Source organism: Diabrotica virgifera, chromosome 10 (genome assembly GCF_917563875.1).
Source record: "Diabrotica virgifera virgifera chromosome 10, PGI_DIABVI_V3a".
NCBI classification, from domain to species: domain Eukaryota; kingdom Metazoa; phylum Arthropoda; class Insecta; order Coleoptera; family Chrysomelidae; genus Diabrotica; species Diabrotica virgifera.
This window is the reverse complement of record NC_065452.1, coordinates 128,923,605-128,940,147: the sequence shown is the minus strand read 5'-3', so window position 1 is coordinate 128,940,147 and position 16,543 is coordinate 128,923,605. Positions and strand designations below refer to the sequence as shown.

General features: G+C 32.9%; 1 protein-coding gene across 1 annotated transcript in view; it reads left to right on the top strand.

Moving 5' to 3' along the window:
• Positions 1-16,543, top strand: part of LOC126893446 (histone-lysine N-methyltransferase trithorax) — an 83,549-nt gene that overhangs the window by 45,102 nt on the left and 21,904 nt on the right. Inside the window, exons 7-8 of the mRNA XM_050663648.1 lie at positions 9,738-9,894; positions 10,004-10,150. Coding sequence (XP_050519605.1) covers positions 9,738-9,894; positions 10,004-10,150 — 304 coding nt within the window. The remainder of the gene's footprint in view (positions 1-9,737; positions 9,895-10,003; positions 10,151-16,543) is intronic.

Sequence of the window (16,543 nt, the reverse complement as noted above, 5' to 3'; positions counted from 1 at the left end):
ACGATTAAAAATTTACAAAATCGCGAAATGGGCCATTTTTAACCGTGAATCGGACATTTAACTGAAAATTCCAATGATGCCAAGGTAGGTACAGTAGGAAAAATGAAAGAATACCCATGAACGAACATATAAAACACGCTGTATTTTCCTGTCACCGTGTCACACAAAAAATTGGCCAGCGCAAGTACATGTAATAATTATTGTTACATGTACTTGCACTGGACAATTTTCTTTGTGACACGGTGACAGGAAAATACAGCGTGTTTTATATGTTCGTTCATGGGTATTCTTTCATTTTTCCGACTGTTCCTTTAAACATCGATTGATGAAATCCCAAAGAGTTTTTTGCAATACAATATCGGAAACCCCTTTGTTTTTTAATTGCTAATCAAGCGGGCGCGACACTGTAGTATAAGTGAGGATGTTTGAGTTGGCATAAATTCATTAGAGAGTTATTGCCAACGTCTTTTAAGTCGGCCTGTAATAAAAGTTCCTTTATTTTGACATATAAGCATGCGCAGTATTGTGTCTTTTATTTTTGTCCTTTAATAAAATACAGGCCGCCTGTATTTAAGGAAAATTAGAAGACACCGTTCTTTTAATAAAAGTTCCTTTATTTTGACATAACGTGTCAAAAATGTGAAAAAAGGTGTAACTTCACTTATATTTTGAATTTATCTTTTATCTTGTGGCTTCTTTAATTTATGTATTGTGGGATTGATATTTGATTAAACTTTCATCATTAAAGTTGCATGTTGGGTTTTATTTATTAAAAAGAACTCTAAGTAATATTCTCAGATATAGAATATTAATGTTTTGACTCAAAGGAATATAAAAAAGAACATTTTATTGAAGCTTGAGTCATTACAAAAAGTTGTAAAAAGGAATATTATGTAAATAATTTTAAAGTGTTACTAATTACAATGATCAGACATAGAATATCATTAACTCATTTATTAAACTCAATATTTTTTACATTTTTGTATAGAAATAAATATTTTAGATTTAAGAGGTAATTTCAATAAATTTTAATGAAGGTTAGGATTTGTTAAAATTCTAGATTCAAATAGAGTTCAATTGAACAGATATATAACAACAGGTTAACAAAATAAAACAAAGGTTCAAGTATTTATTTTTGAAAATTTAATCTTTTATAGATTAGAATCTATAAAGTTTTTAATCAAAAGTATTAATACACTTTCATTTTCATGTCATCTTCTTCTTTTGGTTCCTATCCGTTTCGAATGTTGGAAATCATATTAGCAATAATAACCCTGCAAGCTGCGATTCGAAACAGTTCCATTAATATTCTACCTCTACCTGGTTTCCGCTTACCTTTGACTGCACCCTGCAATATGTACTGCAGCAGGGAGTAACGGTGCTGATTTATCATATGTATCCCAGATACTGCAGTTTTATGCGTTTAATGGTAAACACAACCTCCAATTCTTTCTTCATTCCTCCTAGAACCTCATTGTTCGTGATCCATTTCATGCCATCAGTATTTGTTTATTTAAACACTGACAAAAAACCACCATAAAGCTTAATTCTTCTATTATATTTTTGTCTATCGGGAAGTTTATTTAGATATTAGAGGTCTTTTCATTTCCAGATAACTAATTATTGGGAAGTTTATATAACAGTATCCTTAGTATCTGTCTTTTCAGCTCCGGATAACTAGTTAACGGGAAGTTTTTCTCTGTCAGACATCTATTAGTATCTAATCTGTCAGATGAACTTCCTGATAACTAGTTATCCAGAGGTGAAAAGAGAGGGATCGTAATGAACATATTTTAAATGATAAAAGATCAAACACCAATAGCATGTATATATTTATAAATTTATTATTTAAAACCTGCTAATTATCATAAAATACTTAAAATCAGTCACCAATATAATATTTACATATATTGATTTATAAATTTATTAACAAATTGCAGTGCAATAAAAATAAAATTAGTTTAAGCTAGCTTTAAATGTCGAACAATATTTTTAAACAAACACACACACACACACAATTTAGTTGCATTAGATTAACTCCTGGTTGAAAATATACTGCCACAGCTTCTATTCTATATCAATATTAACAGCACACTCATTTGCCAGTATTTCAACGTTTTCTCTATTATCTACTGTAATATTATGTAAAACTGAACAAGCTGATATTATTCTTTGAACAAAAGGTAACTTGCATCTCATTACATATGTTAAAATGGGAAATCTCTGCAAAATACCAAATGTTCTTTCAATAACAATTCTTGAAGGGATTTGTGATTGATTATAAAACACAACTTCTGTCTGAAAATTCTGCAGTGGCGTCATTAGGTAGTTGTAGTTAAGGACTGGATATCCACTATTCCCTAATAATATATTCTCCAGAAATTCCTCATTTGATATACCCATAATGCAAAATATTTAAAAACTCCTAAAATAGTATTTCCAATTGTACTTCCATATTGTTGAACGATGAGTATTATGGGATATATGTTCTCTAAACATCTTTAAATGACAAAATAATTAAATTTAACGTTTTACTCTTTTCAATTATCTTATTTTCATTTTTATCAACAAATGGAATTTTATAGGTTATTTTTATATTTACAAAAATATTTTATGTCATTTGTCAAAATAAAAGATTCCTTAACTGCGTTTGCAATAACACTCTTTAGACCCGTCCTGTATTTGTCCTTTATTAAAGTATCCTCTAATAAAGGATCCTTTATTTGACGGTGGCAATAACTCTCTATTATCTCGAGAATGGGCAAATCTGAAGAGAAATTCTCAGACAAGTCGATTTTTATTTTTAAATTAGGACTTTTTGGCATATATATATTAGTGACGTCATCCATCTGGGCGTGATGACGTAATCGATCATTTTTTTTAAATGAGAGTAGGGGTTGTGTGATAGCTCATTTGAAAGGCTATTTAATGCTCTATTCAGTAATATAAACATTAACATAATTATTTATACAGGATGTACAAAAAAATAATTTTTATTAAATTAATTTACACAAAATGTTGAAAAAAATTTTCTGTACACCCTGTATAAATAATTAGGTTAATGTTTATATTACTGAATAATCTGAATATAGAATTAAATAGCCTTTCAAATAAACTATCACACAACCCCTACTCTCATTTAAAAAATCATCGATTACGTCATAGCGCCCAGATGGATGACGTCACTAGTAATAAATATATGCCAAAAAGTCCTAATTTAAAAATAAAAATCGACCTATCTGAGAATTTCTCTTCAAATTTGCTCATTCTCGAGATAATGAATTTATGCAAACTTAACGTCCTCACTTATACTACAGTGTCGCGCCCGCTTGATTAGCAATTAAAAAACAAAGGTGTTTCGATATTGTATTACAAAACACTCTTCGGGATTTCATCAATCGATGTTTAAAGAATATCTACCTACCTTGGCAACATTGAAATTTTCAATTAAATGTCCGATTCATGGTTAAAAATGTCCGATATCGCGATTTTGTAAATTTTTAATCGCTTATATGTCAAAAACTATTAACTTGAGAGAAAAGTCACTAAATACCTTTTCTCTTTGGAATGATTCAAAAACCCTAAAAAAACTTTGTTAGATGCAAAAAATAATAATTTTAGGAAAAGCCCCTAACCTTTCCCCTCGCCTGTCAAGGTCTTATGCCGTTCAGAATAGCCTGTCATTGTACACATTTCTTATAAATGACTTACTCAAACACATACTTAAATTTAAACTTTACAGGAGAAAGTTAATTTTTCCCCTAAACTATGCACTTTTGGACTCACCTGGTATATACACGTGCAGGGCTGATGCCTGCCAGGTCATGGTTTTTAGCCTTGGTGTGCTATGAATTATCACTATACAAATTTCTAGCCTTACAGAAAGACCGTTACTCGGAGTGTTCACTAGCTCTTAGACTATTAGTTCTATTTTGTATTCCTAGTTTCCATTGTATAATACTGCTTTCATCGTATTGAAAGCGATTTTGGACATCTTAACGCGTTGTTTTATTTTAAGGCTGCGGTCCCATTGTTCATTTAGCTCACATCCTAAGTAACTATTTCTGGGTATTGTATTGTATGTATCGGTTTTAGAACGTCTTTCGACGTTGTCCGATGCCTAACTTCCACGCCCTTCTATCATCCCATTGGCCATCTCTAAGATCCCTTGTACTCATTGCTTTGGTTACCCCTTCTTTCCATGTCTTTTTGGGTGTTCCTCGTTTTTTGCGGTTTAGTGGGGCACTTTCTATATCTGGGTATTATATCTGGGTACTTTCTTTAAATCCTCTCTTTTAATGTAGATTGTTTCGTCGTCAATCTTGATCTTACTGTTGAAAACAATAATCAGGACAATCACGATTATTGTTTTATTTTTGTTCAGAGCCATTCCATACTAGACTAAGAGCCGCTATAGGTGAAATTTCTTAATCATTTTAGGCACGACGGGACCCTATAACTTAAATAGTAGAACCTAAAAGAAAACGTTTGAACACTGTGCCGTCACTTTTCAGTGGCACATGCGTCTACAGTGGCGCATCAAACTTTCCACTTATGGACGGGATACATAAATTAAAAAATACCCTCCCTCAGTGGCGGTTGGTATATAAGTGCTGCGGAGCTGCAGAACCACCAAAATAATCCAAACAAAATTACTTTGAAAATTAAATAAAAAATATCACTACTTATAAAATCTAAATTCATTTAGATGGTTTTCGTGCATGGCCGCCTTTATTTTAATCTGTCGTCCGTCGCATCTCATGGCGATAGCAAGTCCCACTTATTTGACCGGACCGGTGCTACTCCGAGCTGTGAACTGTTAAAGATATCCCCGATAACACCCGCTCAACCCTCGCCTACACTTTTCAGGCGACGACTGAAAGCAATATTTGAGCTGCATTTGTCGCAGTTCGAACTAGTGTGTACAAACCTACGTTTATTGTAATTTTAAATAATCGGTGATCGCGACGCGACGACTGTTAAAATAAGTTGTCCTGCACGTAATTCGGTATTTATATTAAGTATATGAGAATAAAAGTGCTGTTCAGGATGGATGTTATTTATAATTTGATTAATGTTAAGAGATTCTTTAAATATTCTTATGACGAAAAACTAGAATTAAAATGCAAAGGACGTCCTTTGCCGGATATTAAAATCGAAAAAGAAGGATCAAGCCGAGGGAAAAATTACAAACGACAATTTAATTGCGATATTTATACGAGAAATAGTTGGATATGTGGCTGCAACAGAAAAAACGCTCTTTTCTGTTTTCCTTGTGTACTCTTTGGAGGTGATAAGTCATGGACGCAAGTTGGTGTAACAGACTTAGTACATTTAAGTGATAAAATAAAAAAGCACGAAACTTCTAAGCATCATTTGCACAATCAAATGGAATATGCTTTATTAGGCTCCGTGAATATTAAAGAACAGTTAGATTCTGCATACTGGATAAATATTCAAAAATTCAATGAAGCTGTAACAAAAAATAGGTATGTTCTCTCAAAAATTATAGACTGCATAAAATTTTGTAGTGTTTTCGAATTGGCGCTTCGGGGACACGACGAGACACAAACATCCGACAATCCTCGAATTTTTCGCGGCCTCATAAATTTTACTGCTGAATTGGATAGAACTTTAGCACAACACTTGGAAGAATCGACGGTTTTTAAGGGCATTTCTAAAGAAATTCAAAATGATATTTTGGACTGCATGTTGGAATTATGCCAGGATAAAATTTTGGAGGAAATTCGGGAATCTCCATATCTAGCTGTCATGGCCGACGAGACTACAGACATTTCAGCAAAATCACAAATGGTTGTAGTATTTAGATATTGTCGAAATGGAGCACCGGTAGAACGATTTTGGACATATTTGGTACCTTCAAAATTAAATGCAGATACTTTAAGCAAAAACATTTTCAGTGTTTTGGATCCTATCCTGGAAAACTCAAATAATAAATTAATTGCTCAGAGTTATGATGGGGCAGCGGTCATGTGTGGACAGCACGCAGGAGTTCAAGCCAGAATCAAAGAAAAATATCCATTTGCTCATTTTGTACACTGTTACGCGCATCAATTAAATTTAATAATGTCTAAGGCTTGTTCCGAAAACTCACAAGTTAGACTTTTTTTTGGAAATTTAAATGAAATCCCTACCTTTTTTAAAAATTCGCCACAACGAGTGGCAGTTTTAGATAAAATCGTCCAAAAGAAAATTCCTCATGGCGCTCCAACTCGCTGGAACTTCAATATTCGAACTGTTAATGTTGTGTTTGAACATCGATCTTCTTTTATCGAATGTATGGAAGAAATAGAAGAATCGTTTGATAAGGCAGCTGTCTGTAGTTCAGCGTCTTCCATTCGAAGAATACTAGTGGATCAAAATTTTGTTTTTTGGTTAACATTTTTCCATCGCATAATGCCACAAGTAGACGTTTTGTATAATTCCCTTCAAAAGACTAAAACGGATCCTTTGGAAATCAATAAAAAGGTGACAGATTTCGAAAGATACATGAATTCAGTTAGAAATTCAATAGATGATACCATTGACCAAGGTTCTAGTTTATGCGTTGAACCATTACCAACTAAAAGGTTACGGAAGGATAACAGTCCAGTAGATCATCGGAGAGCATCTTTCGAAGTTTGTGATATAATCATAAATTGTGCAAATGATAGATTTGCTTTTAAAAATCACCTACTTGCAACTTCATTGCTTTATCCTGAGCAATTTGATAATTATTGTGCTAATTTTCCAGATGATAATTTAAGCCTGACTTGCGCGTCATATCCAAATTTAGATAGGGAGCGCTTGAAGACTGAATTATCTGTTATTTATTTTAGAAGAGACTGTAGAGACATTAATGGGGCAATACCTTTTTTAAAATTTTTAATTGAAAATAATTTAACAGAGCCTTTTCAAGAAACTGTAAAACTGCTTCAAATTCTAATTACAGTGCCCATGAGTACGGCAGAAGCTGAAAGGTGCTTTTCGAGTTTAAAACGGATTAAAACATTCTTGAGAAATTCCATGACTGAAGACCGACTTGTAGCATTAACCATGTTGTCAGTAGAAAAAACACTTATAAAAGAAATACCAAACTTTAATGAAAAAGTTATAGACAAGTTTGCTTTAAAAAAAAAATCGACGAATCGAGCTTATTTATAAAAAAAAAATAATATATTTGGCTCTGTGTGTAGTTAGTTCGTAAGACCCTATAATGCAATTATTGTTGTGGCGATTTTGTTTGTAGTGTTTTTTCGTTTGCATTCCTTAGTTTCGCGTATTTATCGATAAAATTCTACTAAAAACATAAACTATAAAACAATTACTAGTGTGCCATAATGTACCATTGCTATTTTTGATATAATTGGATTTATCTTCAATTTGAAAAGAAGAAAATCGGTAAGTTCTTTATTATTTTTTAATAGATATATAATGAATAAATATATGGTGTAAAATATCAAACTAAAAGCCTCGTTGTAAAATACAACGATTAAAAGATATTGAATTAAAAAAAACCAAAAAATACTGCAGAACTACCAAATTTTTGAGTCACCAGCCGCCACTGCCCTCCCTCATTACCAGAATTTAATTTTTTTCATTTTTTTAAGTTCAATGTGATTAAGACATAAGATTCATCGTAATTTTAACCCACCACCCCCTTCTCCCTCCCCCCACCATCAAAAACTTTATTTTTAGATTTTATTTTTTTTTTGTTGGGATGCAATCAATTTTAAAATTTCAAAAAATTCACAAGCATCGTTAAGACTTTTATAAAACACGTCTATTTTTTATAGACCTGTAGGTTGAGTGTACATAACCTCAAAACATTTTTTAATTTTTTTTTTTTGGAAAAAAGTGTATAACTTTTTTTTGGGGATAGCTGCAGATTTAATTTTTTCTTAGTCTTGTGTATTTTATCAAACACTATATTTCTAAATTTTTTCAGATTTTTCTGTAATGCTGGTCACCTCCAAAAATCCAAAAAACTGTTTTTGAGGGTGTTTTGGGGGGTTTGAACGTGTTTTTCTGATTTTTAAATATTCTAAAGGACTCAGTTACTTCAAGTTACATATAACCTATAAAAACAAAATTGATTTGATATATTATGAAGTCTATAAAATAGGGAAAATCCTCCAAAACCCCCCAAAAAACAGTTTTTCGGATTTTTGAAGGTGGGGAGCCTAACGGAAAAATCTGAAAAAAATTAAAAATATAGTGTTTGATAAAACACACAAGATTAAGAAAAAATTAGACCTGCAGCTTTTCCTCAAAAAAAGTTATACGCTTTTTTGAAAAATAAAATTTCTTTTAATTTTTTGAGGTTATGTAGACTCTACCTATGGGTCTATAAAAAATAGGCATGTTTTATAAAAGCCTCAGCTATGCGTGTAAATTTTTTGAAATTTTAAAATTGATTGCATCCCACCAAAAAAAATAAAAACGAAAAATGAAGTTTTTGATGGTGGGGGCAGGGGGAAGGGGGTGGTGGTTTAAAATTACGCTGAATCCTATGTGTTAATCACATAGAACTTAAAAAAATAAAAACAATTTAATTCTGTTAGTAAGTTCTGTTAACTTTTAATTTATTTATCCCGTCCATAAGTGGAAAGTTTGATGCGCCACTGTCGACGCATGTGCCACTGAAAAGTGACGGCACAGTGTTCAAACGTTTTCTTTTAGGTTCTACTATTTAAGTTATAAGGTCCCATCGTGCCTAAAATGATTAAGAAATTTCACCTATAGCGGCTCTTAGTCTATACCTCTAACAGCCCTGCGAAGTGCGATCAACCAAAATTTGCTGTCTCTGATGTCTTCTAATGCCTCTTTAAAGATCTCTTTTGAACACATTAAAAAGTAGAGGCCACAGATCCTTGTCGTACTCCTCTTTTTATAGGTATCTCTTTAGTTTTGTTGGTCTATTCGTATTATGGCTTTCTGATATCAGTATTTTGTAATAATTCTTACTTCCTGATCATCTATTTCTGTGTTTCGTAATATGTTTGCAAGCCTTCTGTGTTGTATTTTGTTGAAGGTTTTCTCAAAGTCGACCAGACATATGAATACGTCACACTGACATCTTGACAAAATTCTATGAGTGTTGATATAGTAAATAATGCCTCTCTAGTGCCAAAGTATCTTCTTTTTTATTTTTTTCTAATGTGGATGTGGTATTCTTAAAAAAAGATTCTTATGATTGAAGTAAATCAAGTTTTTCGTTTTCCCCTTTTTAATCTTTTTAATTTTCACTCTCACTTTTTTCACTGTATCATCATTTTTTACTTATAATTTTGTAATATCTACGAAACATCCTCTACATCAGTGTGAGTATCATGTTTAAAGACGATTCATTACTCTTTAATACCCATTCTGTTGTTTCCATTTCATTACCGTCATCTGCAGGATCAATATTTGTGAAATTTGACCTTTTTTATCTTCTTCCTCCTCTTTTCTCTTAAGTCCTCTGCCACACAGTCCTTCCATCTTTTCCTCGGTTTTCCTCCACCTCTCCCTTTTCTCAAGAAAAAGTCAGTAGGAATTAAGTCTTCAGTATGGCACCTGAAGGATTATAATGATGCCGTTTTTGTGCAGAGACACGCAGAATGAACTGGTGTGTGTTCATAATATCCAAGATTAATTCCTTGTATAGAATACTTTTACTTAGATCTTGCAGCAACTGTTAAATGTCATATGACATGTCATGACCACTTAGAAATGCCTGTTATTACTAATTTTAGGAGGGTGGTGAATCTCCCAATGGCCATGAAATTCCGGCAATTAAAACTAACCTCGAAATACTCAGTGGGCGTTTATAGATCGCCTATTCACGGAAGGGGTCTGTTTTGCCTTCGTGATATCGAATCTGGAGAAATGGTCATCGAGTATGCAGGGGAGGTAATTATGTCTTTGTCTTTCATGTATATTATTTTTTAGCTTTGCGTTTCTAAAAGCTTAGGCGTTCGATTTAAAATTACATGATTATTTGACGCAATAATATTTTCAGGTTATACGATCCATTTTGACAGATAAAAGGGAAAAATTGTACAACGCCAAAAACATCGGTTGTTACATGTTTCGGGTTGATGATAATTTTGTTGTGGATGCAACCATGAAAGGAAATGCTGCTAGGTTTATTAACCATTCTTGCGACGTAAGTATTTTTTATTGCAAAAATATATTTTTTATATCAATTATACACTGGGGTGCAAAATTAACCGGACACCTTAAAAATGGGACATTTTTGATGTCTCGAATTTCCTAAACCTGTTGTCCGATTTAACTTATTTTTTAATACGTTATAGCCTTATTCGTTAACAATATCGCTGTAATACTATTGTTACTAAGCGGGTAAATTTTCATTGTATACCGACCGGGTGTACCAATGACACTGTGTTTTTTTCTCAAACTTCGCATCACCCTGTGGAATATTCTAGCATTTATAAAATACTGAAATTAAAACCCAACTATAGATTCATGTTTTCTCAACATTCTGTTTTTTGATTCATTCGCTTATGTTGGACCATAAAAAAGTGAGGTAATACTTTAACAATTACCCATATTTTCATGAATACAGGGTGTTTTTAAACACGTGTCGAAAACTTCAAGGGGTAATTCTACATGAAAAAATAATGACAGTTTGCTTTATAAACCTATGTCCGCAAATGCTTCGTTTGTGAGATAGACGGTGTTGAAATTTGCCTTACAAACTGACGATTTATTTATTGCTTTAAAACCGCTTGAGATATGCAAATGAAATTTGGTGGGTTTTAAGACGTAGTTATTATACATTTTTTGACATACAAGTAAGAATTTAATATTCACCATTGGCGCGCATACGGGTAATATGAGCGGTTATATTACCCGTATGCGCGCCAATGGTGAATATTAAATGCTTAATTGTATGTCAAAAAATGTGCAATAACTACGTCTTAAAACCGACAAAATTTCATTTGCATATCGCAACCGGTTTTAAAGCAATAAATAAATCATTTTGTAATAAAAATTTCAACAGCCCCTATCTCGGAAACGAAGCATTTTCGGACATACCTTTATAAAGCAAACTTTCATTATTTTTTATGCAGAATTTCCCCTTAAAGTTGGCCATACTTATTTAAAACACCCTGTATTGATGAAAAACATGGCTAGTTGTTAAAGTACCTAACTTTTTTATGGTCCAATGTAAGTAAATGAATCAAAAAACAAAATGTTGAGAAAACATGAGGCTATAGTTGGAATTTAATTTCAGTATTTTATAAATGCTAGAATGTTCCACAGGGTGATGCGAACTTTTAGAAAAAAACACAGTTTGATTGGTACACCCGGTATACAATGAAAATTTAACTGTTTAGCAACAATACTATTACAGCGATATTGTTAAAGAATAAGGCTATAATATATTTAAAAAATCACTTGAATCGGACAACAGGTTTAGGAAATTCCATACATCAAAAATGACCTATTTTTAAGGTGTATTTTTAAGGTGTCCGGTTAATTTTGCACCCCAGTGTACTATAGTCCGTCCCACCTTGACTTTACATTACAGTATAAGGAACATAGACAATGCAGTCCTTATGATGGTTTTTAGCGCGGTGATGCCGATTTTATCAAAAAGAATTTGTAATCGAACATTAGAAAGATTGAATTGGAACTGTTTTCGAAAGGCAATCAACAATTTTAGAATTCATATGCGTAATAACTACCCAAGTAGCACCGAACAAGTTTATTAAGTCTTGTAAGGATGCTTTAAAACTGTAGAATAAAACTAAAATTAAAACCATTTGGTCTTTAAGTAAACCTTAACGTTGCAATAAAACCGCTTTCAGCTTAAAAGGGCCCACTCTGAAAGAGGTCAATAAAACCAAAAATAAAAACCTTCTTAAAACTTTCGTTTTCTTAAGCAACTGGTTTTAAAGCTGCTGTGAAGGTGCTTTTAAAACCATGTTAAAAGGTACTTTAAGTGCAGGCAGCAGGCAGTTTTATAGCAAACTTAAAAAGGTTTCTTAAATGGAGACTTTTAAAGACAATTTACCATATTAAATGATTCTTTAAACCCATATCACAGCATAATCAACGCAACAGCAGTGACACACTAGAAGGCGGGAAAAGTTCGCGCACTATTACTGCGCAGATCGTCGGTAATTTTTCGCGTAGTACCGGACAGTGTAGCAAATCGACAGTGTTGCCGATTTGTACATAATTATTAGATTTACTTAACTTTTATGACATTCTGATAATAAATATTTTTATACATATAAAACATAATTTTATACGTATGCCTGTGGGAATTATGTCAATAATTGGGACATAACACAAAATATTGACGATGAATGGCGATTGTATTGTTAATCTTTTGCAGAAATTTCAGAAAATATTCAAAAATAATCTCTTACGGGTAACAAAGTTAGTGCAATAACTGATACTCCACCAATGCAGAAGTAAAAACAATCGCGTTTTCTTAGATATCGTTGTCTGTCGACGTTTAAATGCGATCTGTCAGCAAATATTAAATTAGTGTTAGCAAAAGTGAAGGAGTAAAAGAATGTTACTCCTTTCAAACAGACAAAAAATGTTAAATTATTTTATCACATAAAGTCTTCATTTTCACAAGATAAGGATGAGGAAATTTTATTTTAAAGCGTTCCAGATATAGTTTTATTATAGTATAATATATTAAATATAATTTTGTACAAGTATTTATGAATTAACAAGTTAAATAAAATAACTTTTTTCTTAATGTATTTTTATTACCCTTAGAAACTACCAAGATCAAAAATTTTAACATAATTTTTGGCAATAAGATCTGGTCATTTTAGCAGTGGCTTAATATAATTTCATATAGTGACATCGGCAAGTCTGATGAACGAACACATCACATCACCACTGAGATGTACTACGCTAAAAATGGCGACTCTGTAATTTTCGACTTCAAAGGCGGCATCGGAGAGTGTCCTTGCTGGTTTCGTTTATTATGCTGTGCCCATATACTCCATATGGGCCAACAAATTTTTCCATGTGTTATGATAGGTAGATACGTATTTGTAACCATAAAATAATAAAAAGTACTTGGTTATTTCGGACTGTTAATGTAGAAAAACACTTGCGCACCCAACTTTATTGATAATATTAACAAAAATAGGTCTAAATAACTCACGCACCCTAAAATTTCTGACTTTTGGCGATTAAAAAATAAAAATAATAAAAAAATTTAAATCCGAAAAATATTAATTTAAAAGAAAAATAATTTTATCTACACTTTTAATGTTAAAATAAATCGAATCTATGTCTTTAGGGCGCTTATTTATAATTTTTATGTAAGCCTTATATTGTAATATATCATGTCTTTCAGCATCTCCAGAAAGCAATATGGCCGAAATCCAAATAAAAATATTTGGTCTATCGACAGAGAATTGTTAAGATCAAATGGTTTTATTTTATACCTTTCCAAGAGCATATATATCCTACATAAAAGCAAGGTAGCCTTGGAATTAAAACCGTTTAGTTTTAATGCTGCTGTCAATAATGCCACTCGGTTTTAATGTAAATCTAACCTAAAATTGAGACGTCGCGTCGTAGTATTGTGTGTTGTATTTTTCTTTTAAAATGACCAGTTCGTTTATATTTTAAGTACTTGCTACTTATTTCTTCCATACTAACTGTACTTCCACTTTTTACAACACACTACACCACTGTTTCGCTTTAAAACAAATGGCCGACCATTTTGGACATGAAAGAAGAGGGGATGAGTTTAGTTTTATTGTTTCTAACAAGAAGCATAATTTAGTCTTTATGATAACCAAATTGATTCAGTTAAGAGCGTTTGGGTGTAATATAACCTACTAATTGCTGTTAAGAAAGCAACTTTAGAGAAAACTGAAAAAATAGTTTTAAGGCGTAAGTTTTACTGATATAATTGTCTTGAGATCAAGTAGTTTTAATAATAGGTTTTAGTATTCATCTTAGGAGAATCTTTAAAACTAAAAAGTCACAAACGAGAACCTAATAAAACCAAACAGTCCGGAAGTTCTTCATAAAACTGATTAGTTTTAAAGTGAACTGAGAATAAACCATTTTAAAAGTACAATAAGACAAATTATCTATGTATTAAGATTAATTAGTCTTATTTGGTAATCTTATTAGATACTTTAAGACTAGTGACAAATGCTTAACAGTTTTAAAGTTCTGGCAGTATGAGAGCGTTCTAGTATTACCTAACGCGGTTTTTGAAGATTTTTGACCCCCCCCCCTCCCCCCTACGTAACGCACCTTAATGGGGCGTTCACGTATTACGTAACGCAATTTTTGAAGATTTTTACCCCCCCCCCCTCCCAAGCTGCGTTACGTAATACTTGAACGGCCCCTATATCTACAAGGTAACTTTAAAACCATTATATTCTTATTTACCACAATAAAACCTTGATAAACCTTAAATAAAACTAAAACGTTTTTATTGTGCTACTTGCTTATATAGTACAGTCGGAAAAATGGAAGAATACGAACGATCCCATCAATCACTTAGCGCTGTTTCACATTATAAATTTTGATCGTGCAATGGTTAAAATCTACATAGTGGCTCGAGCAATCATATATTATGGAATCTTTCTCCCTTCTCCGAACGTTTCAAGCGGTGAATGCGGAGCCACTATGTAAATTTTAACCATCGCACGATCAAAATTCTTATAATGTGAAACAGCACTTATTTTGTATTTGCTGTCGTTTTCTATAAATAACAAACGTTTGTTATAGAAAAAGACACAAAATCAGTGATTGATGTGATCGTTCATGGGTATTCTTTCATTTTTCCGACTGTATATCAAATAAACTTAAACGCATTGAATCCTAAAATTATAGATTGCCTTTTTAAAACAGTTTTAATTTAATTTCTCTATTGTTCGATTACAAATTATTTTTGATAAAACCGGCATCACGGTGCTAAAACTCTCATAAGGACTGCATTGCCTATGTTCCTTATACTGTAAAGTCAAGGTGGGGCGGACTATAGGTATAATTAAGGATAGGAATATGATTAACATTCTGAAATGCTTTGACAAATTCGAGATTTCTTCTTTATGAGTTTACAGTGAGAGATTAAAAGCATTCATGTCTTGAAGTACTGGTTTCTGGTTGGTCGGTTGCGTGTATTGACCGTGAAGAAGAGTGTGGTTTTCAATTCTTTTTCGACTTTTAACACCTTTTAGGATATTTTTGATTATTTTGGCAATTCTTTGTTTCTTTCCGTGACTTTTTAGACATTTTTGACCGCATTCGAGGATTTTTCTTCATTTCTTCGGAACTTTTGATGACTGTTCCTTGCTTTTCATGGCGTTTTAGGCGGTTTTGATGTTTTTTTAGTTGTTAGAACTTTTTCTTCGCTTTTTGACCCTTATGATGCTTATTTTCGTCATTTTTCGACCATTTATCACTTTTGATGCCAATTCGGCGCATTTTGATATTATTCAAAATCGTCTTACACTTTGATGTCGCTTAAGACATAATCATCACGTAGCGCTACAACCTGGGTGGGTCCTGGCTGACTGTACAACTTTCTTCCAATTTGTTCGGTCTTCCATCAACCTAGGGTCAAAGGAATGTTCATTTTTCGGAGATCTGCTTGGATGTTATCTCTCCATCGCATTCTGGGACGTCCAAGTGGTCTTTTGCCTGTAGGAATCTCCTCCCATACCAGTTTTAGAAGTCTTTCGTTATGAAGTCTGTGCACGTGGCCTGCCCATCTTAGTCGCTGTGATTTAATTTCTTGGACAATATCGGTGTCATTGTAAAGTGCTTTTAATTCGATGTTGGTTCTGATCCTATACTGGTTTGTGTTAATGTCGTGGTGAGGTCCGAAAATTTTTCTAAGTATTTTTCGTTCAAAACGTCTGAGCTTTTCTTCGTTTGATTTGGTCATGGTCCACGTTTCGCATCCATATGTTAGTACTGGTCTGACGATGGATTTATAAATTTTGATCTTGGAACTTATTGTAAGATTTTTTGATTTTATAAGCTTATCCAGTGCGAATAGACAGCGATTTGCTGATTGGATTCTGTCTTTTATTTCTTCAGTAACATCGTTGTCACCTGTGATTACGGCTCCCAGATACTTACAACGTTGTACTCTTTCGAAATTGAAGGTATTGACCGTCACATTTTGTCCTATCCTGTCTCTTCGTGTCGTTCTATTTATACACATATATTTCGTCTTCTCTTCATTAATCCTCAGCCCTACTTCGCTTGTTGCTCCTTCCACCTTGTTGAAAATGGCTTTTGTGGATAGGATGGAGTCTCCAACGAGATCAATGTCATCTGCGTAAGCTAGTAATAACTTGGACCTTGAACCGATAGCAGTTCTGTCCTTATTTCGGCCTACCTCATGGCTTTCTCTAATACAAGGTTAATAAGTAGTGGAGATAACGCATCACCCTGTTTGAGTCCACTGTTGATTTCAAAGCTGTCAGACAGTTTATTATTTACACGTACTTTTGATATTCCACCCTCCATACATACTTTAGTCATCCGAATGAGTTTCTTTGGTATTGAGAACTGCGCC